At 49.1% G+C, this 21,318-nt stretch overlaps 1 protein-coding gene across 5 annotated transcripts; it reads left to right on the top strand.

Moving 5' to 3' along the window:
* Positions 1-746: 746 nt before the first annotated feature.
* Positions 747-21,287, top strand: PRPF40B (pre-mRNA processing factor 40 homolog B). 5 transcript variants are annotated; one of them, XM_080939106.1, is made up of 26 exons: positions 747-887; positions 8,109-8,189; positions 8,896-9,039; positions 9,297-9,362; positions 10,018-10,045; positions 10,259-10,284; positions 10,411-10,521; positions 10,792-10,912; positions 11,002-11,026; positions 11,227-11,430; positions 11,635-11,761; positions 11,848-11,912; positions 12,355-12,519; positions 12,620-12,728; positions 13,035-13,185; positions 13,896-14,029; positions 14,447-14,561; positions 14,690-14,781; positions 18,808-18,924; positions 19,070-19,207; positions 19,418-19,513; positions 19,685-19,774; positions 19,941-20,115; positions 20,374-20,435; positions 20,530-20,569; positions 20,750-21,287. In XM_080939106.1, exons 2-26 carry the CDS (start codon positions 8,172-8,174, stop codon positions 20,782-20,784), a joined length of 2,454 nt encoding a protein of 817 aa, XP_080795232.1. In that variant the 5' UTR covers positions 747-887; positions 8,109-8,171; the 3' UTR covers positions 20,785-21,287. The 5 variants fall into 5 exon arrangements, with proteins under 5 accessions (XP_080795232.1, XP_080795230.1, XP_080795229.1 ...); XM_080939104.1 differs by having other exon boundaries at positions 20,530-20,667; positions 20,754-21,287; XM_080939103.1 differs by having other exon boundaries at positions 20,530-20,667.
* The last annotated feature ends 31 nt before the right edge of the window (positions 21,288-21,318 follow it).

Raw genomic sequence — 21,318 nt, 5'->3', positions numbered from 1 at the left:
AAATTGTCTGTAGACATAGAGAGGTGTTTTCTTGAGTCAGGTTCAGAAACCTGCCAAAGGAAACAGGTAAGTTCTTTACCCTGGCTTTGGAGAGGGTAAACGGGTGCAATGCCAGGGCCAGCTGTACTAGCCCAAGAACTGGAGTGTGCACACCCTTTAAGTAGCTCCTCTTATCTGCACAACCGAACGCTTATCTCACATTGTGGAAGTTATAGAGCCAGATTCCAAAAATAACCCAGCGAGAGGCCGTTTGCCACTCCTTTAGGGGATTTACGGGCCGCGCCCGACACATACTGTTCCTGGAACAGTGAACAGTTCTTGAATTAAGAAATAAAAACTAAAGAAAATAAGCATGGAAAGGACCCGCTCTATGAACCGCAGTGCTGCCCAACGCGCGGGCGGCGGAGCCGTGACCCGGGCATCCACGCCGCTCGGCGTAACCAGCGCGCGGTCAGTCCCAGGCGGGTCCAGGCGTGCCCCGCCCCGGGGGCGTGCCCAGGAGTCTTGCGCACGTGGGGGCGGAGCTTGGCGCTCCGTGCCGGAGGCGGAGCCGGGCCGGGCACACCGGGCCGGTTGGGGGCTCCGCTCCTTGGCGTGAGCAACCGGAGCCCCGGCTACGAAGGGGTGCGACCTCCCACTGGCCCCGCCCTCCCGGCTGAAGCCCGACCAATCAGAGCTGTTTTTACTGGCGAGTGGGCCGAGCCGGCCCAGCTGCTCTGAGGCTCTGGCATGGTAACGTCCCCGCGCGGGGGTGGAGAGGCCCGGGGCTGTCTCACAGCGCCCCCTGCGGCCCGGGCTCGGGCCGGGGAGGCGGGAGGGCCGCCAGGGTACCCGGGACCCTGAGGGAGGGCGAGGGGACCGAGGGGTGAGGAAAAGAAGCCCAGTAGGTAGGTGGGGGCGGGGATTGGGGGTAGAAGGGGCGGGGAGGCCATTATGGAGCATGACGGGGGGGCGGGGTGTGCGGCCCGGGGCTGAGGGGACTGAGAGCTGAGGCACTGTGTGAGAAGGAGGAAGGGATGAAGTGAACGGTGGGTCTGTGGAAAAGGGTCGGGGAAGAAGAGAGGGCGGGAGATGGAAGCTAGTTACCAACCGTGGGCTATTTGGCGTGGCCCGTGCCCCTCCCCCAGAACTCGGCTTATTTCTTTTGGAAGCGCTCAGTGCCCCTTTGGACCTTAGGGGGTCTCCCTTCTTTACAAACCCGTTCACAAAACCTGTCTCTCCTGAGGTTAGGAGGGGCTTCTGAGGAAAGAGGCTCCTGGTTTTCACCTCAGAACTGGAGGGACGAGCAGAGGCGTCCCAACCCTTGCTCTGCCTTCAAACAGACTGTAATAACTCTGTGTGACCTTGGGCAAGTCACCACCTTTCCTTGGGCCTCGAATTTCCCATTGACTTTTAAAAAGGAAAATGGGCAATATGATAAACTGAATCTCCATCAGTTGCAAAAGGGGGCGGGATTTGAGGAGGAAATTTAATCGAATGCGGCAAGCATGAAGATGTGGAGACCTTCAGCTTGGTTGGGGAAAATTTCCCCGGGATTTGCGGATGAGATATTTAATGCTTGCAAGGTTGGGTCCTGGCAGGCATGGGCTTTGGGAAATGTTGGAGAAATGGGAGGAAGTTGACCCCTGGCTCAAAAAAGATGAGAACCAGGAGTAACAGCATTCTATTCTTCGGGAGAGTGAAGAGGTGATGGAAGATCAGAAGCCAAAATGTTGAATTCTAGAAAGATCTCCTGGCTCTTTGTGGGGAGCAGAAGGAATGCTAAGGCTTACCAGAGTAGAGGCTAGGAAGTGGGTGGGGGAGGGGCTGATCCTATTTGGTCTCAGCAGGTCAGTGGAGAGACTACTGGGTGATTGGGCTCAGCTGTTCTTCTCCGCACTCTATTGAACCTAGGGCCTTGTTAATGCCAGCAAGTACTGTAGTGCTCAACCACTCGGCCAACCCTGTTTCTTTTTGATGATGGCTGCCTCTTTCTGAGAAATGCCTCCTAGCCTTCATTTTCTTACAGCTCCTTTGGTGAGTAAGTCAGGCCAGGCCTACCTAGGATCACCTGGCTGTCTCAGAATCTCAGGATTGTGTGAGGATTGGGATGAGGGCTGGGGGAGGGTTAAGATGAGGCAAAGAAATGTCATCTGTGGCATCCTTTCTGGGAGGCAGCTTGGGCGGTCAGATTGCTTGGATCTGCCTCCGCTGTTTAATCTCTGAGAACCGTAGAGAAGAAGTACCCTGTCAGAACCCCAACTTCTCCATGAAATGGGATAATTCCTCAGAAGGTTGTGAGGATTTAATGAATGTGTGGTATGACTCTGGCTCATAATATGCACCCAGCAGACATTACTGTTAGCTGTGATTTCTGTTCTCTTCTCTGGTTCTTGTCTTTTTCTGTGTTCTGAGTGCTCACTTCTGAGATATCCCTCAGATTTAAAGGCTGAGAGTTGATTACATCTTGTATGAGGATGCTTCCATTGGTCCCCTGAATACATGATGACTGGATGGTCAGATGTGTCTCAGCATTGACTCTTCCCTGCCCCAGACTGTATGTTCTGGTCCAGGGAAGACGATTTTCAGATCTGCTTGTCTTCAGCTTCCTTTCTTGTGTCCTTTTGCACTGGTCACTTCTGAGTTCACTCAGAAGTGTAAGCGTCCCAAAGTTGTATTGGTGTTGCAGCAGGTGAGAGGAGCAGGAGAGAAAGGACAGCTTAGGGGAAGCCTGGGGGCGAGGGAAGGAAGGCTGAAGGTTCCATGATCATTCCCATTCTTCCCATAGCTCTCTCTTCCTCGGTAACGGATTAAAATGGGTCTGGGTTTGAATTCTGCCCAGAAGTGTCCGTACAGTTAGCTTTCTATCATGTGGCTTTTCCCATATGAGTATTTGATACCTGCTGCCTTCACCAAGGTAAAGAATCTACTTGCCTACATGTTTCTTTTACAGACTGTACTCCAGAGGATGTTTGCAAACAAACAAGTACAAACAGTATTTTAGGTCGTATGCAGAAATCCACCAAGGTTAGGGATGAGGCAGTTTCTTCAAAGCACTTCACATGGAGGGCCGCTCTGTCCAGACAACCGGCAAGGTTACAAAAGAGAAAACGCAGGCTGTCGAGATGGCTTAGTGGCTGATGCTTGCTGCGGTGGCACAAGGATTGGAGTTCAGATCCCAGTACATACCAGATACTCACCTCCCTATCATTTTAGCCTTTGAACACAGAGACTGGGTCACCAGAGCAAGTCGGCTAGTGAGATTGGCTTTATCAGTGAGCTCTGACTTTGATTGAGAGACCCTGCTCTCCTCAAGGAATGGGGTAAAAGGTTGATTAAGGATGATTCTTAACATTAGCTTTGGGCCTCTGCATATTCGCATGCCTCACACGTCTTCAGTCATTATGAAGTGAGTGGAAAACCCTAAAATGTAGCACACTGGAGTGGAGAGGTGGGCACTCTCGGAAGCTCAGTAAACATCCACAGACGTACATGGGGCTGCCAAGTGGTGTGCTTGGTCCTAAAAGGACAGAATGTGTGTGGGTGTGTGGTTGTGTAAAAGTAAAATGAAGGAGTTAACACTGGATCATCTTGAACAAAATGAGAGAATTCTAACAATTCCTGAATAGAAAGTTAACTGGGAAGCCCTGGCTTCAGGGCTAGATGTGGGATTGGCTGTATTGAAAGGCTTTGGATGGTAGATGAAGGGGGGAAAAGTATTTAGGTTTTGTTTCTATGAGACAGTGTTTCCCCCTTGTAGTCCTGGTTATCTTGACTATGGCCTCAGAAATGCCTCTGCCTCCCAAGTTCTGGAACTAAAGGTGTATGCCACCATCCCTAATTTACTAATTTATATATTCATTTTGAGACAGGGTCTCTCTCTTTGTAGTTCTGGCTGTCTTGGAACTTGATATGTAGACCAAGATAGCCTTGAATTTGCTGAAGTCCACCTGCCTTTGCCTCCAAACTTAAAGGCATATGCCAAATTAAGAACAGCTGGTTTGGACTGGAGTGATTTCTCAGTGGTTAGAGCACTGACTACTCTCCTAGAGGTTCTGAGTTCAATTCCCAGCAACCACATGGTGGCTCACAACCATCTGTAATGGGATTTGATGCCCTCTTCTGGGGTGTCTGAAGTCAACTACAGTGTACTCATAAACATTAAATAAATCTTAAAAAAAAAAAAAAAAAAAAAACCTGGCTCTAAGTTGAGGAATTTTACAGGGTGGGCAGTAGGCACCACTGTTCATCCTTAAGATGAGGGTTGAATCTTGGTGATGTAATCACTTTCAGGGAAGGCTGGTATGAAACACTGTCCCACCCTTTACCATTGCTCATCCAACTTTTCTCAGATGTGAGAGGAGTGGCAGTGTGTGCGCTGTCATTCCTGTAAGTCCAGCACTTGGAGGTGGAGGTAGGACCAGCCCAAGCCACCCAAGACCCCGTCTCAAACAACAAACCTTGGCACATGACTGTAATCCTGGCACTTGGGAGGCTGAGGGAAGAGGATTGTTCTGCTGTAAGTCTGGCTAGAGGTAGAGGTATAAAGTGGTAACCTGTCTCCATTGATGATGATAGTCAGCATCTCCTCCAGCTCCTCCACAAACAAGAATTATGTTTTGTTGGTAAGCAGGCCTTACTAGTGCCCACTGAATTTGGCGGGGCTTGCCAAGACCAGCCAAGTCAACAAACTGCTGCACTTTAATTTTTTCTATATTTCTCTTACTCATTTGGATGATGGTGCATTGTGCTGCAGTGGAGGTCAGAGGAAGGTTGTGAAGTCAGTTCTGTTTCTACTCTGTGGGTCCCACAGATCAAATGCAGGCAAGTTTCTTAAGAGTTGGAATTACAGTGCTGAGCCACTGTGCTGAGTTTCCTCTCCCCATAAGACCTTTCATTTTATTGGAGTTACACTAAATGTTATAGTTTATTAAATCTAAGATGTAAGGGAGGATCCATGTTTTTGTTTTTTTTCCCCTCAAGTTTATTATGTATACACTATTCTGTCTGCATGCCAGAAGAGGGCATCAGATCCCATTGCAGATGGTTGTGAGCCACCATGTGGTTCCTGGGATTTGAACTCAGGACCTCTGGAAGAGCAGTCAGTGCTCTTTACCTCTGAGCCATCCCTTCAGCCTGAGGATCCATGTTTAGTACAGTACATATTTTACTGCCACATGAGATAGCACATTTAGAGTTACACTAGTGGCTAAGATTGTGATGGGTGACTCCTGGCAGAAAGGTGATGGTGGTAAGCATGTAAAGGTGGCTCTGGCTAGTGCCATGGGTTACTGAAGGCTTTCACTAGAAATGTTTGTTGATTGTGAAATGTTTATAGGACATAGGAAAGATGCCTGAGATCAGAGAACTGAGTGTGGCTGGAGCACAGAAGATGGGGATGGAAGAGGCTGGCAGGGTCACTGCCTCACAGACCTGGGTTGGGTCTTGGCGTTTGCTCTCAGAACAGTGAGAAACCAATGGAGAGCTCTATGCAGATGCTTGTGTATCTGATAGGTATTTTGGAGGGTGTTGTGGATTCAGACAGAAGTGGATGTAACAGTTTGGGAAGCCACATGGTAGATCAGATGGGAAAAGTGGTTTGGGCAAGAAGTGTGAGAAAAAATGGAAGCAATTTTTAGATGGAAGAGCCTTTCGGAGGTAAAACTAAGAGAACTGGGTATCATCAAGGATGTTATGGAGAGCGACTCCAAGTCCATCTTTAGCAGATGGTGCTGCTGGGCCTGATAAGACTGAAGGGTTTAAGATGGCTCAGTAGTTAAGAGCACTGGCTGCTTCTTCCAGAGGACCCTGGTTCAATTTCCCAGCAACCACATGGCAGCTTACATATATATGTATAACTCCAGTTTTAGGGCTTCTGACATCCTCACACAACATACATGCAGGTAAAACACCAGTGCACACAACACAATAAGTTATATATCTTTAAAAAAAGCTGTTAAAGCAGCTTAAGGTGAAATAGTAGAACACAGAGTTGATATCCTCCTGTGGCAAGTGATTTCTGACATTCCATACAGATAAAATCTCCAGAGGATAGAAACGGTAGCTTAGCTGAAGGTAGAGAACAGAGAATTTCAGTAGCTTGGTACATAGCTACTTAGGACAAGGTAAACAATACTTCCACAGATAAAGGCTAGAAAGCAGTTTTAACTGCCCAGGCCTCAGGAGAGGGGTAACTGAGAAACAGTTGGGAGGCAGCTCCTCCTCTCCATACAAACTCTTCCTAGAGTTCTTGTGCTGTTCCTCAGCCCTCTAGTTACATCTTCACCTTGTAAAAAGTGTTTGAGCCAGGCATGGGCACACCTCTAATCCCAGTGCCAGGGGCAGAGATAGGAGGATCTCTTGAGTTCTAAACTAATCTGATCTACAGAATGAGTTTCAGGATAGCCCAGGTTATATAGTGACACCCTGTCTCTAAAACAAAACCAAACAACATTAGACAGTTTGTCCATGTCTATGACCAGAGGCCAGAGGAAGATAGCATTTTATCCATCCCTCACTGCCAGATTTACTAGAGATAGGCCTCTCATTGAACCTTCGGTAGGCTGGCAGCTAGCAAGCCCTAATAATTATCTTGTCTCAGTCCTTCATAGCATCGGTATAACAACCCTGCACAGTTGTGTGTGTGTGTGTGTGTGTGTGTGTGTGTGTTATGTTGGCATCCAAACTTAGGTACTCATGTAGCAACTGCTCCTGTCCACTGAGCCATCTCCTCAGCCATGTACATGTTTGCCTGCACGTACATCTGTGCATCATGTCTGTGCCTGGTACTCATGGAGGCCAGTAGAGTGTGGAACTGGGGTACGTACAGTTGTGAGCCATCATGTGTGAGATCCCTGGAATTGGGGTATACACAGTTGTGAGCCATCATGTGGGAGCTGGGAGACTGAACCTAGGTCCTCTGGAAGAGCAGTGTCTCCGGCTGCCCCACCCCTAGTATTTTTGAACAGGTAATAAAACCATATAGTTGCATATTCATAAGGCATACAATGGCATATATAGAAAGTCTCCTGTCTTTTGTCTCTCTTATCACTGGTATTTATGCACAATAAAGCTTCACCATACCTGGCCTCCCCTGAACTTATTAGTGTATCTTTAGATGTTGGCATCAATCCATATCTTAGTAATGAGTTTCCTCATTCTTATGAGTGTGCTTCATTTTATGTTTTTATCTGATTAGTCTTTACTTATTTCCTTTTCTGTTTATAAATATGTTAAAATGAAAAATTTTCTATATCATTTTATATATATATACACACATATATATAATGATTTGTACATCTATCATATATATGTGTGTGTGTGTTGAGAGTATGACATTTTAGAATTAGAAAGTTTTATAAAGATGTTTGCTTCATTGTTTTAAATCCATTCAGTATTTATTGAGTACCTATATATGCCAGACCCTGAGGCAGGTACCAGGAATCCAGCTTTCAGAAAGCCATGTGATCCTAGTCTTTGTGGAATGACATCACGCTCTAGTAGGGCAAATATCAGAGGAGAAATTGAAGAAAGCTACTTTAAATAGTATCATGTGATCAGCCATTGGGGCAAGACAGGAACACTTGGACTGTGCAAGCCTGTGTCCATGTTCAGGGTTTGTAAAGGAAAGGTACCATCGGAGGTGGGGTGATGGGGATGAGGGGCTGGGAGTAGAAGTGGAGACATGGATGAGTGAACACTAGTCTGGTTAGGGAGGATGCTGGTCACAAAGAGACTAGGGCTTTAAAGGAACAGCAGCTTTGGATTGAATCTTCAACCCAGTAAATTGAAAGATAAAAGATGTGAACCCCTAACAGGCTTGAGAGAGGGGCAAGAGAATGGGTTGAAGCCATGAGAAGAACCAGATGCCTGTTGCTGAGCCTTCTGTGCCTCTGCAGTGGCATTGCCAAAATGGGAACTCCTAAAGTAAAACTGATATGACAGACTCCATCAGCTGGCTTTCTGGGATAGATCAAAAGGGCTCAGGCTTGGAATGGGCAGGAAATGGGGCTTGGAAACTCCCTCTTCAACTTGTGTTTCTCTTTCATCCTCACCCCCTCTGCTTCCCTTCTGCAAAAGCCCATTTCTGTGCCCATCCTGGGTCCTATGACTTTTCTCTCCCTCAACAGTCGGTTCCCGATTCTGGTCCCCGGCCCCCAGCAGCGCCTGCCCCCTTCCCACCGGGGCCCCCCATGATGCCACCACCCTTCGTAAGTTTTATGTGTTTTCCTGGGCTTGGCTTTTCCAGGCTGCACCCTTAGCCCCCACCCTACGACTGCCATGTTGCCAGGAAGGACCTGTTATACACCCTTTTGCAGCCTTTGGAAGATGGGTGGTGTTGAGCACTGGGGTGGGAGAGCTGCTCTTAAGCTCTAGTCCATTAAGTGACAGTTTTCCTTTTGTTTTGTCCTTGGGATACAAAGGGCTGGATGGAGGTAGGAGAAATGGAAGGGAAAGACTTCCAGTAGAGTGAGGCCTGGGGAGGCTTCTTTCTTTTTCATTATTCCTTACTGTGCTCTTTATGAAAAGCCTCTGACTTTGGGCTGGAATAGCATTGGAGGTCATGAGTCAGAAAGGGATGGGAGGCAGGAGACCAGGGTCCTTGCCTTGTCCACCTCACCTGCAGCTTTCAGGGGCGTGCAACCTCCCTCTTGACACCGTTTCTTTGCCCTTTTCCTTTCCCTTCCTCACTTGTTAGGAAGCTGTGTGCTTGCTATTATGCCCAAGAACTCCTAGACTGCCTGTCTTTATCAGTAGTGAGGAGGGAGACAGTCTTAATACCTTTTACTTCTCAATGGAAAGCCTTGGAATCACCTCTAGGCTGGGATGAGGTCTGGGTAGTTCCTGAGATAGGTGGTGTCTGCCATAATAAGACAGTGTCCTTTGTTTAGTTTATTTTTCTTTCCTCATTTCCAGATGCCCCCTCCAGGGCTCCCACCTCCTTTTCCTCCAATGGGGCTCCCCCCTATGAGTCAGAGACCTCCAGCTATCCCCCCCATGCCACCTGGCATATTGCCCCCAATGCTTCCACCAATGGGGGCACCGCCTCCACTTACACAGGTAACCGATTCCACAGGGGTCTTTAGCTGGGGAGAACTGGGGAAGGAAGGGAACTTTGGGCTAGATTTTTGCCTGTTTGTCTCTGCCTAAAACAGTTCTTAGGCATGGTAAATGTCCAGAACCTGAAGACTCTCAGAGTATGTGCTCTAGTGAGGGTCGGGACCCAAAAGGAGTCTCTTAGGAATCCTAACTCAAAAAAACTATTTTGTTTAGCCCTCCCTTACTCTAACATTGGCTGCTGGTCTTTATATCCATAGATACCAGGAATGGTCCCTCCGATAATGCCGGGGATGCTGATGCCAGCGGTGCCAGTCACTGCAGCGGTAAGCGTGCGCTAGGGGCTAGCAGGAAGCAGGTCTGACTTGGAATGCATGGATGTGCACTCTGTTCTTTCCATCCTATCATATCTTCTGTGGTCCCTGGCTGCGTTCCTCACATTCAAATTCTCAACAGCCACACACTCAGCAGTTGTGGTTTCCTACCCTCTCCCACCCTCTCAAGTGGGATGAAGGCAACAGGTTCTCTCCTTCTCAAGCCATCCAGCACTCTTAAAAAACACACTCATCCAGATACTCCTGCATCCTAGACATGCTAAGAAGGCTGCTCATATCACACCCTTTCCTCTGGAGGGGGCAGTGGCTCCTTCCTGTGCTGCACCTTCCTGTGCTGCTGTTCAGTGCAGTGGAGTCTTGAGTTGGGTGTCGAGTTTGACATCTACTGTGAAGATGGATCTCAGAAGTTGACTCAACAAAATACTCTTGTGGAAAATGAAGAAAGGAGCTACTATGCAACTCTCCCTGGGATCTGAGAGTCACAGTCCTGGTGGGGGTGGGTGGGAATAGGACTGTTAGTCGGCAGAGATCCCTGGGAACAGGACACACAGATCCTGGCCTGGCCTGCTTCTCCATTCTCCCATGGCCTGGGTCCTGGGGGCCACTGGGCTTGGCCCCAACCCTTCCCCCTCCTCTTTCTCGGCAGACGGCTCCAGGTGCGGACACCGCCAGCTGTGAGTCTTCTGGGGACCTGTTCCCCCAGGCTCGGAGGTTGGGGGGCACAGGGGAGAGGGGACCATGGACTGGAGCCCACGCTGGATCATGCCTGTTGGGATGTTGATGGGAACAGGGGGACATTTATGGGATGGAATAAGGGAGGACTAAGTGGGGAGAAAATGGGGGTTTGGAGCAAGGGCTTAGTACGCTTTCTTTGCCTTCTTTTTTAGCTGCTGTGGTGGGGACAGGCCCTCCGGTGAGTGCTTCCAGTTTAGATTTTTGGGTAGAAAGTGGGAGGAAGGTTGATGGCTAAGTCTTTAGGTAAGGAAAGGTTTTGGGAAAGGAGCCTCACTACAATTCTGTGTATCTTCCCTTCCCCCAGAGGGCCTTATGGAGTGAACATGTGGCCCCTGATGGGCGCATCTACTACTACAATGCTGATGATAAACAATCCGTGTGGGAGAAGCCCAGCGTGCTCAAGTCTAAGGCAGAGGTCCTGAGTGGGGTTTTCTGGTCCTTCCTCTCAGCTTCCCTGGTCCTTCCAAGTTCTCTTTCTTCCTTGAGTCTCCAACCATTTTCACTGTGGTTCCTCTGACACAAGATCCCTGACCACCTCCATGCTCCTTGTAATTGCCTCCCTAGGATCTTAGGATGTCCATTTTCCCCACTTAGGCAAGGCCAGGTGGCAACTAAAGACTTATCTTTACTGTCTTATGCTCACTGGGTCCCCTTAGCTCATGACCTTTGGCCCATCCCCTTACAGATGCTGCTGTCCCAGTGTCCCTGGAAAGAGTATAAGTCAGACACAGGAAAGCCCTACTACTACAACAACCAGAGCCAGGAGTCCCGCTGGACCCGGCCCAAGGACCTGGATGACCTGGAAGGTGAGGTGTCCTGGAGGTAAAGGGGAAGACTGGGCAAGACTACAGGGAGTTCTTTGCTATCCCCAACTGCTCTCTTTTTCCCTTTGCAGCCCTAGTCAAACAAGAGTCTGGAGGGTAAGTGACTTGACTATGTACCCTTCCTTCCTTGGAACACTTTGGGGAGAGTGGACTCACTGTTATCCTTCCTCTGTGGGAAGAGGAGCCATACTTCTTTATAGAGTCAGATGCTTTTAAGACCCAGGCTAGAGAAATTGGCACACCCCTACCTTCCTGTCTCTGCTTTAGTACACCATCACTCTTTGGCTTACCTGCAGAAAACAGCAGACCCAGCACCTACAGACACTACAGCCACAGCCACCTCAGCCACAGCCTGACCCTCCACCCATACCGCCGGGTCCCATCCCAGTGTCCATGGCCCTCCTGGAACCTGAACCAGGTCGAAGTGAAGACTGTGATGTGCTGGAGGCTGCCCAGCCCCTGGAACAGGGCTTCCTGCAGCGGGAGGAGGGCCCCAGCAGGTATGGGCTGCTCCCTTTCACTACAGCCTCAAACTCTTCATCCTCATTCTCTTTAGAACCTTGGGGGGGACATGTCAAGAGCTGAGTATGACCTCCGAAGGGCTTTCTGGGGAGCAAGAAAAGGACAATAAGTTGCTGAGAGTGAAGGGCACTGAAAACTGTAAGGACCATGGGCACTGTGGCTGAGTCCCTTCTACTCTCCAGCTCTACTGGACAGCATCGGCCACCACAGGAAGAGGAGGAAGCTAAGCCAGAACCAGAGAGATCTGGCCTCAGTTGGAGCAACCGGGAGAAGGCAAAGCAGGCATTCAAAGAGCTGCTAAGGGACAAGGTGCTGGGGATTTGAAGGGCTGCTAAGGGAAGGCCTGGAGGGCTTGAAAGTTATCCGGCTCTAAGACCTATGCCTCTCTGTTCCAGGCTGTCCCTTCCAATGCCTCATGGGAACAGGCCATGAAGATGGTAGTCACTGACCCCCGTTACAGGTACGCTTGAGTAGGAGTGGGATAGCCCTTGTGGTGGAAGCACCTGGGCCAGGAACTCTCTGAGACGTCCCAATTTGAATCGACACTCAATTGCATTGACTCCCACTTGGGTGCTGACATTCAGATCTGAGTGGCTGGGATATGGTGCTAGAGGAGGAAAAACTAGATGCTTAGTGAATGATTACTGGCTTGCATTAGGAAAATGAGCCCTAAGGAGACAGATATAAGATAGAAATTTGAGAACACTTGAAGCAAAAGGGTCCAGTATTTGTCCCTCTCACTTCTCATCCTACCCATATTCTGGACACCTGTATGCTAAGTCTATGCATGGGTCCCCAATTTGGTGCTGTGGAGACCTTTCCCCCATGTCTGTGATCCTGCTTCATGGGCTGTCAGGGTAATTCACGCTGCATCCTCTCCTTTCCTTAACTGTTTACTCCAGTGCCTTGCCCAAACTGAGTGAGAAGAAGCAGGCATTTAATGCTTACAAGGCTCAGCGGGAGAAAGAGGAGAAAGAGGAGGCCCGGCTGAGAGCCAAGGAGGCCAAGCAGACTCTGCAGCATTTCCTGGAGCAGCATGAACGCATGACCTCCACCACCCGCTACCGGTCAGGGAACTGTACTAGGCTGGGCTGTGGCTCAGGAATCCTGAGAACACACAGGTGCATGGTCTGTTCTCTACCTACTCACAGCCCATGTGCTTCACAGGCGGGCAGAACAGACTTTTGGGGACCTGGAGGTCTGGGCTGTGGTCCCTGAGAGGGATAGAAAAGAAGTTTATGATGATGTCCTCTTCTTCCTGGCCAAGAAGGAGAAGGTAATGGACAATCACTGGCTGGATTCTCCTGCCCTCAGTTTTGTGTAGACCTGGCTATTGGCTATTCATTCTCTGCTCAGTGTCCCTTCTGAATTGGGAGCTGGTGTGGAGCTTCTCCTTCCCTTTTTCTGCACTGGGCCAGAACCCTGGTGAGGGAGGGCAAGGAGGACGCTACTGTGACTTGGAATTCCTCCTCTTTCGGGGACACAAAAGTCTGGAGTCTTGTTTCCTAAGGAGTTCTAGCTACTTCCTTTTCTCAGTTTTTCTTTTCCAGCCCTGCCTCACTTTAATCCTGTGTCTTTGCAGGAACAAGCCAAGCAGCTCCGGCGTCGAAATATCCAGGCCCTGAAGAGCATCCTGGATGGGATGAGTAGTGTCAATTTCCAAACCACATGGTCCCAGGCCCAGCAGTACCTCATGGATAACCCCAGCTTTGCTCAGGACCAGCAGTTGCAGAGTAAGCCTGGCTCTCTGCTCTTTCCTCACTGAGCTGAGAGCCTGCCCCCTTGCCTCTTCCCTTACATCCAGTTATTGCTCCTCTTGGGACTCTGGAGTTTCCAGATGTTTGATGGTATCTGTCTGGATGGTTTCGTTTGTGTGGTGCTACAGATTAAACCCTGGCCCATTTTAGGTCAGGCTGTATCTTTTTTTTAGAGGTCTGAGTTAGGCAAAGTACTCTACTACTGGGTTCAACCCCCAGTCCTGGGGTCCACTGTCTATATGAACACTGTGTCTTTCAGGGAAATCTCTGGGATAGAAATATGAAACCCTAGAGATGGTGGTGACGGTATCTACAGTTCATGTGAACATGGTCTGTGGCCTTAACTGTAGTTAGGAATTGCTGGCTTGTCGCCACCTTCTGAAGCTGTACTGAAGCCTGACTGCTTCCAGTTCCCCAAGATGTGATGCCTCAGATTGTAGGATAACTAGGTTACATGGTGGTTTCTAAAAGCTGAACTCATCAGAGCTGAGTACTTGCTATTTTTTCCCCATACGATGAATACTCTTTTGCGAGAACTACCAGCAGTGACTGTTCCCATATAGCCCTGCTTCCCCTTTCTACCCCTGGGGAGTCCCTAGCACCCACATGGGAAACATTCTTGAGACATGGGGTCTGAGGGACTGTCCTACTGATATGGCACCTGCTAAGCTCCATCCTGCCTGTAGATATGGACAAAGAAGATGCACTTATCTGCTTTGAGGAACATATTCGAGCTTTGGAGAGAGAGGAGGAGGAGGAGCGGGAACGGGCTCGGCTTCGGGAGCGGCGCCAGCAACGAAAGAATCGGGAGGCTTTTCAGGTATTTTTATATTCCTCATAATCAAAGCTTGGCTTCGTTCTGCTCTAGACCACAGCCTCTTTGCAGCGGTCTGCTTCTGAATGAGGCTGGCTGTTGACTGGCCCCTTTGAAGTCTCACAAGGCCACTCTACAGTAGTGTTCCTTCAGGGAACCAGGCTGTCTGTACACACTCAGATATGAGTGTCTTCCTTTGGGTGAGAGCCACACAGGTAGTTTTCCCTCAGCTTAGTGGTATAGTAGGATGACTAAGCTGGTCCTAGCAGGAAATCGCGCTCCCTGAGGTCTCTGACTCATCACCTCCAGGCAGGCTTACTGGCTGTGAACTCCATGTTTCTCTTGTAGTGCCTCTGCTTGTTCCTCTGCCCTCCTTTTCTTAGGCGCTGGCCATGCTTCCTATCTCATTCTTTCCCTGTGCAGACCTTCCTGGACGAGCTGCATGAGACCGGGCAGCTGCACTCCATGTCTACCTGGATGGAGCTGTACCCAGCAGTCAGCACTGATGTTCGCTTTGCCAACATGTTGGGCCAGCCGGGTAAGGCAGCCAGGCTTCCCCTTGTCTGGTCTGGCTTCTCAGGACCCAACTCCCTGGCCCTGTCCTTGTCCCTGCCCTGAGCCTTGGGAAGCTGCCGCCCGCCAGGCCCCATCTCTCCCTTTTTGCAGGCTCTACTCCTCTGGACTTGTTCAAGTTCTATGTGGAGGAGTTGAAGGCACGATTCCATGATGAGAAGAAGATCATAAAGGATATTCTCAAGGTGAGGGAGACCTGGGGTTATGTATGGATAGACCAGGACTCCCTACGTCATGTTTTTCAGGAACATGGCAGCTTGCACTGGGGATACAAATAGACACATTTTCTAGACATACGTAGTGATGCATGTCAGTATTCCCAGCGCTTGAAACACTGAGGCAGGAGAATTGCCACAAGTTCAAAGCCAGTGTGAGCAAGAAAGTACCAACCAGGTTCAAACCCTGTGCCAAAACAATTAAAAACCAGAGCAACAAATCCTTTTTTTCCCCTCTTACATGAGAAGTATTAACCAGGGACCAGTGTTACAGACAGGAATCAGAAGAGTTAACATCAACCTTTACCCTTAAAATGAGCAGATGGAGGGGTGGGATGTTGTAGACATAGGGGTTCGTCAGGAGCAAAGGCAACTGGGTGGAAAAGGCCTGAGGAGCAAGCACAGCACTTGTAAACTTACATTCCCACATCTAAGCTCCTTCCTACCTAGAAGGTGTTTTGAAGAATTTGGAACTTGTTGCTAATGCTTTACAATCTGGAGATTTCACATAAAAACCTGTTTTGTTTTGGTTCTTGAGACAGGGTCTTAGGTATCCCAGGCTGGCCTTGAACTCCTGATCCTTCTTTCACTTCCCACACGCTGGGATTATAGGTGTGCACCACTATGCCTGGCTTCTCATAAAATCTGGATCTTCAGTGTCTCTTGCCAGTTTGGATGATGTCAGCACTGGGCTCGTTCTGCAAGGCATGCCATGGACACTGGCTGAGATGCCACTGCCCTCTTAGAGGAAGAGGGTGAGGCGTTCTTTCCCTCACTATGCCTTACTGCCTTAGTGCTGGCCAGTGTCAGCTGCTGTTCACTAGCCCATGTGCCCTGTCATTTTCTCTACTGGAGAAATAGTTGTTTGTCAAACTTACAAGTGTAAGTAAGTGAAAGGAGCGTTGTGTTCCAAAGGAAAAAAAATTATTTATTTATGGAAGTAAATACCATTTTAATATATAATTCTATTCTATGAGTATCCTATTAATAACTAATAGTAAACACTATTCTACTAAATACTATATGTATTAAGATACCATATAGTACAATGACTAGAAGCAGGACCTAGGGTAGAGTCCAGATTAAGCTCTTAAGAACTTTTCTAAGCATCAGTTCCTTTGTCTCAGAAATGGGGAGTGTTCTACCATGGAACCCCCAGTTGCCAAAGATGGCAACTTTGTGTCTTAAGTGGAGAGGGACATGGTACTAGGCAGGTTGCCTTACAAAGCTATGAATGTTGTAATGTTCAATATGGACTTAAACCAACTGCTCTCGCTTTTAATCCCGCTGCTTGAAGGTAAGGAGCGGGCAAGTTGCAGGTCAGCCTGGGCTTCACAGCAGATCCTATCTAAAAACCTGAATAAATTCCCCTGAGAGTTTCAAAGTTACTCTTAAGTGAGACACATATTGTCCTGGGGTTTTCTTTTATTTCTCTGTAACCACATGCCCTCTAGAGCTTTACAGAGGGCTTTGGATTGAGCTATGCTTTTTAGTTCACCCTTGTTTCAGTACTCTGTTAGCAGTGCTCTTTGATCCAGAGGTGAGGAGGAAGACTAGTCAGGCAGCTGTTTCAGAATCTAGGTAGCAGAGAGGAAGCGCAAGACGCCATAGGATATTAAGAAAAGGTTGTATCTCTTGTGCATTAGGATACCAAAAATATAAAAGATTTTTAAAATGGCAGATGATTTTAATCCCATCACTTGGGAGGTAGGGGCAGGTGCACCTGAGTTAAAGGCCACCCTGGACTAGAGTGAGCCTAGGACAGCCAGGATTTTACAGAGAAACTATCTTTTAAGATTTATGTATATGAGTACATATGAGTATACTGTAGTAGTCTTCAGACACCAGAAAAGGGCATGTGAGCCATGTGGTTGCTAGGAAATGAACTCAAGACCTCTGGAAGAGCAGTCAGTGTTCTTAACCATCTCTTCAGCCTGAGAAACTCTGTCTTAAGAAAGGTGTAAGTTGGGCTGGTAAAATGGCTGAGTAGGTAAAGAGGTCCTCGGGCTTGGTGGGGAACCTTAGTTTGATCTCAGGAACCAACTTCACATGTGCCCCCACATACAAAGTGAAGTTAGACTCTGGGACAGAACCACTAATGTAAAATTGCCAGACTGTTTTGTGACATGAATGGCACTACCTTTGTTACATGTTAAAGATTTTAAATAGCAAGGGTTGAGCCAAAAGAACTGGCTGCAGAAGATGAGTATTTCATTTTGGAAGTGATCCTTTAAAGCAGCTCGGGCAGGAAGAAATATAGCAAATGAAGTATAGATGCCGGTCCTATGAGACCTAACATTTAGCCAGAGTAACTGATGGCCTGTTGGGTTTTGTCTAAACTAAAGCAGTTTAGATTTCTATCCTTCATTTGGGCGTGTAGCCGTGGAGGCCAGATGATCTTAGGAGTTCCTGTGGACATCCAGTCAAATGAACTGTAGGGGCACCTCTCATCTCCTAGGACAATGCAGGGCCCTGAACTTGGAGCAGATAGAAGCCTGGAAATCTGGGCTAGAAGATTAGCCAGTTTGGCATGGGTTGGAAACTGCTAGGGAAGATGTAGATCAGGTAAGTTTTGTTTTTTTTTTTTAAGTTAGTGTCAGGGCAGATCTCAGGAATACATGCTCACACGAGGGGAAGTGACAAAAAAAGGCCCTGGAGAGGAGAGTACTGCCTGCATGTCACAGTAATCTGCTCATTGGCCTAAAAGCCCCTGCAAGTTTATCTGGAACATCTGACCCTCATTTCTTCTGTAACTTGGGGATAAGACATGTATCGTATAATTCTAAATAACATAGAATTTAACAACTTGTCAAGTATCTTGTTCATAACAAAACAATCTTAGTGTTTATTTCTTTTCCTTGTGCCATGTCTAAGGAATTGAAACTGAGGAAAAGAAGCAGTTAGCTAGTTTGAGGGATATTCTAAGTGAAGTGAGCTGTGTGAAGAGGATGTAGTCCAAGCCTTCCCTAAGGAAGGCCTGTCCTAGGAAGAGAAGGGCTGCCACACAAGCACATGGGCCTGTGCTTGAGTCCTCAGCACCTACATAAAATCTGGACATGCTTGCAACCCCAGCCATGAGGCAGGGTAGAGAGAGACAATCCTAGCCTGATAGTTTAACTCACATGGAGAGCTTCAGTTTCAATGAGACTCAAGTCTCAAGGGAGGGAAACAGCTGTATACCCACAGCCCTCAGGCTGTGACCTCACTTGTACTGAAAGGATGTGTTTGGGAAGGACTCCTGGGGAAAAGCAATAGAAGACTGGAGGAAGCCAGCTGTGTGGAAGGACAGGAAAGCTGGCCTGTGACACAATGTCCCACTTACCTCCTACATGAGCTTTGCCAAGTGAGATTACTCTCCCAGATCTTAACTTCACAAGCACATGGAGGCTTTCTGATGAGAAAGAGAGGCTGGCCGTGTGTACTTAAGACAACGAACATACATGTGTTTTTATATTGCTGGAGAGCTATACACTTGGCCAACATCTCTTCCAGGACCTATGCAATCAGGCTGGGTGTAGTGCCTGAAAGCAGATTTGGGATTTAGACCTAGGATATGGCAGAACAAATGATTTCATTTTTCTTGTCTGCATAAAATTAGACCTGGCCAAGTATGACAGGATTAGTAGAGAAATGTGTCAAGCACTCTGTACAAGAGGCAAAGGGTACAGACCAGATGTTAAGTATGCATGTCAGCTTCTATGAACAGCAGGAAGGTCCAGCTGTGGCCAGAGGAACAAAGTCCTAGTTGTAAAAACTCAGTCATCTATCAAGATGGAAGATACTTCCTGACTTTTTTGGCTCCATATGAATCCACACAGGTTGGAATGGGGCCTGTCAAATGAAGACTTAGCATGGTTTCTAAGGTGTGTCACACGTCTTATGGATCCTATCTGAGGGTAGAGGCTTGAATGCCTTGCAGCCTGATCCATTTTGCCCATTGGCCTTGAGTCTTGGGCCTGTGGTGCTCCTGGACTTCACACACTGCTGTGCCTACAGGACCGGGGCTTCTGTGTGGAGGTGAACACAGCCTTTGAGGACTTCGCCCACGTCATAAGCTTTGACAAGAGGGCTGCTGCGCTGGACGCAGGCAACATCAAGCTGACCTTCAACAGTGTGAGGGGATGGGCAGGGCTGGGTGGTCTTTTCACTTACCCCAGAGTTTGTTCCTAATTGCCCTGCTGATTATCTTGGGTTTTGGACCCACCTTCCTACCTCTTAAGGTACTCCTGACCCTGTTTTTGTTTTTCTTTGCCCTCAGCTGCTGGAAAAAGCAGAGGCACGGGAGAGGGAACGGGAAAAGGAGGAGGCCAGAAGGATGCGGCGCAGAGAAGCTGCCTTTCGAAGCATGCTGAGACAGGCCGTGCCTGCTCTGGAGCTGGGCACTGCCTGGGAAGAGGTCAGAAGCACAGCCTGGCCCCAATCACCCTCAGGCCTGAGGGCAGCGGAGCTTCTCCACCACTGAGGGCCCACCCCAGTCACAGCACAAGCCCTGGGCCAGCTCCAGTTCCCTTCCTTCCTCTGCCCCAGCCCTGCCCAGTTCTCGTGGCGGTGTCCAAGCTGGTCCAGGCAGGCCCTGGTCTGATCAGCAGTGCTCTCCCCGTTCAAGGTCCGTGAGCGCTTTGTGTGCGACTCAGCTTTTGAGCAGATCACCCTGGAGTCGGAGCGGATCCGGCTCTTTCGAGAGTTCCTGCAGGTGCTGGAGGTAAGGTACTTGGCCACCCTCTATACCTTTTAACTTTGAACTAGGCCTGCATGAGACCTTCAGTAGCTTGTCACCATGCAAGGAAGGGGAGGACTAAGGGTGCCCTAGAATAGACAGAATGCCCTAGCAGAGACAGGAAGGCAAGGATCTCACCTCTCACTCTGCCTCTAGCAGACTGAATGCCAGCACCTCCACACCAAAGGCCGAAAGCATGGCAGAAAGGGCAGGAAACACCATCGAAAGCGTTCGCACTCACCCTCAGTGAGTCGGCAGGTAGAGGGTGAGGCGGGACTGTCTCATACAGATTAAATACGTCTTTCCTCTATACATTACCTCCTTGGCTCTGGACTCCCTGTCCCCAGTTCCCAGATGAGGGCTTCTGGAAAACAGAACCTCTGGGCTGACCGGTATCTACTCACCTGCCCAGGGCTCTGAGTCAGATGAAGAGGAGCTGCCCCCACCATCTATTCGGCCCCCCAAGCGGAGGCGGCGGAACCCCTCAGAATCTGGCTCTGAGCCTTCTTCCTCACTTGATTCAGTTGAAAGTGGGGGTGCTGCTCTTGGAGGACCAGGCTCCCCATCTTCCCACCTTCTTGGGTCAGGTAAGCAGTTTCTAGGAGCCTGGGAGCTGGAGTAGAGGCACAGCAAGTCCCAGACCCTGAGGGTTGACTGGGATTGGGAGGGCCTGGCTGTGTAGCAAGGCTTCCTGTCCCTGCCCAGGCAGGGAGCTGGGTGAAGGAAGGAAAGCCAGATCCAGCCTTCCTCAGACCAGCATCTACAAAGAATGTACAGGGCTGAGGGTGAGGCATCTTTTTCTCCCAGAGGGACTCAGCTCAGAGTTTTTTATTTTTAACCTGTAGATCATGGTCTTCGGAAAACCAAGAAACCAAAAAAGAAAACTAAGAAAAGAAGACACAAGTCGGTGAGTGGAGGAGGAGTCTCGAGGTTCTGCAGTCATTTCACCTGCCTCCCAGCTGTGCCGCTCAACTGCTGAGATGGGCTCTGAACTCTTACAGACCAGTCCTGACAGCGAGACGGACCCTGAAGACAAAGCTGGTAAGGAGAGTGAAGACAGAGAACAGGAACAGGACAGGGAACCCCGGCAGGCAGAGCTCCCTAACCGTTCCCCAGGCTTCGGAATCAAGAAGGAGAAGGTGAATGGGAGGACCTGTCTTTTGCCCCAGCCTGTGACACACTGTCCAAGGGGCTCAGGTAAGTCACACCTTTGCTCAACAGACAGGCTGGGACACATCGGAAAGCGAGCTGAGTGAGGGGGAGCTGGAGAGGCGAAGGCGGACACTCCTACAGCAGCTGGACGACCACCAGTGACTCCACAAACTACTTTCTGCCTTCAGACTTCGTGAGGCAGTGGCTCCAGGGCTGCCTCAGCATCTGCCTCAGTCTCCTTCGTCTGTCTGGTCTGTGTCTACTTTTCCTAAAGTAACCCACCCCCAACACACTACTGTTCGCACCTCTCAAGGTTGCTCTTGGTGTTGAAGGGTCCCCTAGTTCTCAGACAACTAGTGCAGTCCTTGCCCTCAGCCCCACCAGAGATGGGCAGTCTATACCACATGGGGTGGGTGATGCCAGTAGCTAGTGTGAGAAGGGCCTCCAGAAAACAGACAGGCTGGTTGGACGGCCTGGGTGGCCAAGGGCAGGGTCCTCACCTCTAGCATCAGTGCCTGCTCTTGCCTGACCTGGCCCTGGGGCTCCACCACTGCTTCCTCTCCCCCTGGGACCCGATGTGTGTGTTCTGTTCTGTTTTTTAAATAATATTTATAACATGATCTACAACTACTTTGTCC

This window comes from Micromys minutus, assembly GCF_963924665.1.
Source record: "Micromys minutus genome assembly, chromosome: 27".
NCBI lineage: Eukaryota > Metazoa > Chordata > Mammalia > Rodentia > Muridae > Micromys > Micromys minutus.
This window is presented reverse-complemented; position numbering and strand designations above follow the sequence as displayed.

What these genes read in the sequence shown, in the direction of transcription:
- PRPF40B (XM_080939103.1), top strand. An exon ending in CGGTGCCAGTCACTGCAGCG is followed by an intron (nt 9,363 to 10,017) that starts GTAAGCGTGCGC and finishes CTTTCTCGGCAG; the next exon opens with ACGGCTCCAGGTGCGGACAC. An exon ending in TCAAGCTGACCTTCAACAGT is followed by an intron (nt 18,925 to 19,069) that starts GTGAGGGGATGG and finishes CTTTGCCCTCAG; the next exon opens with CTGCTGGAAAAAGCAGAGGC.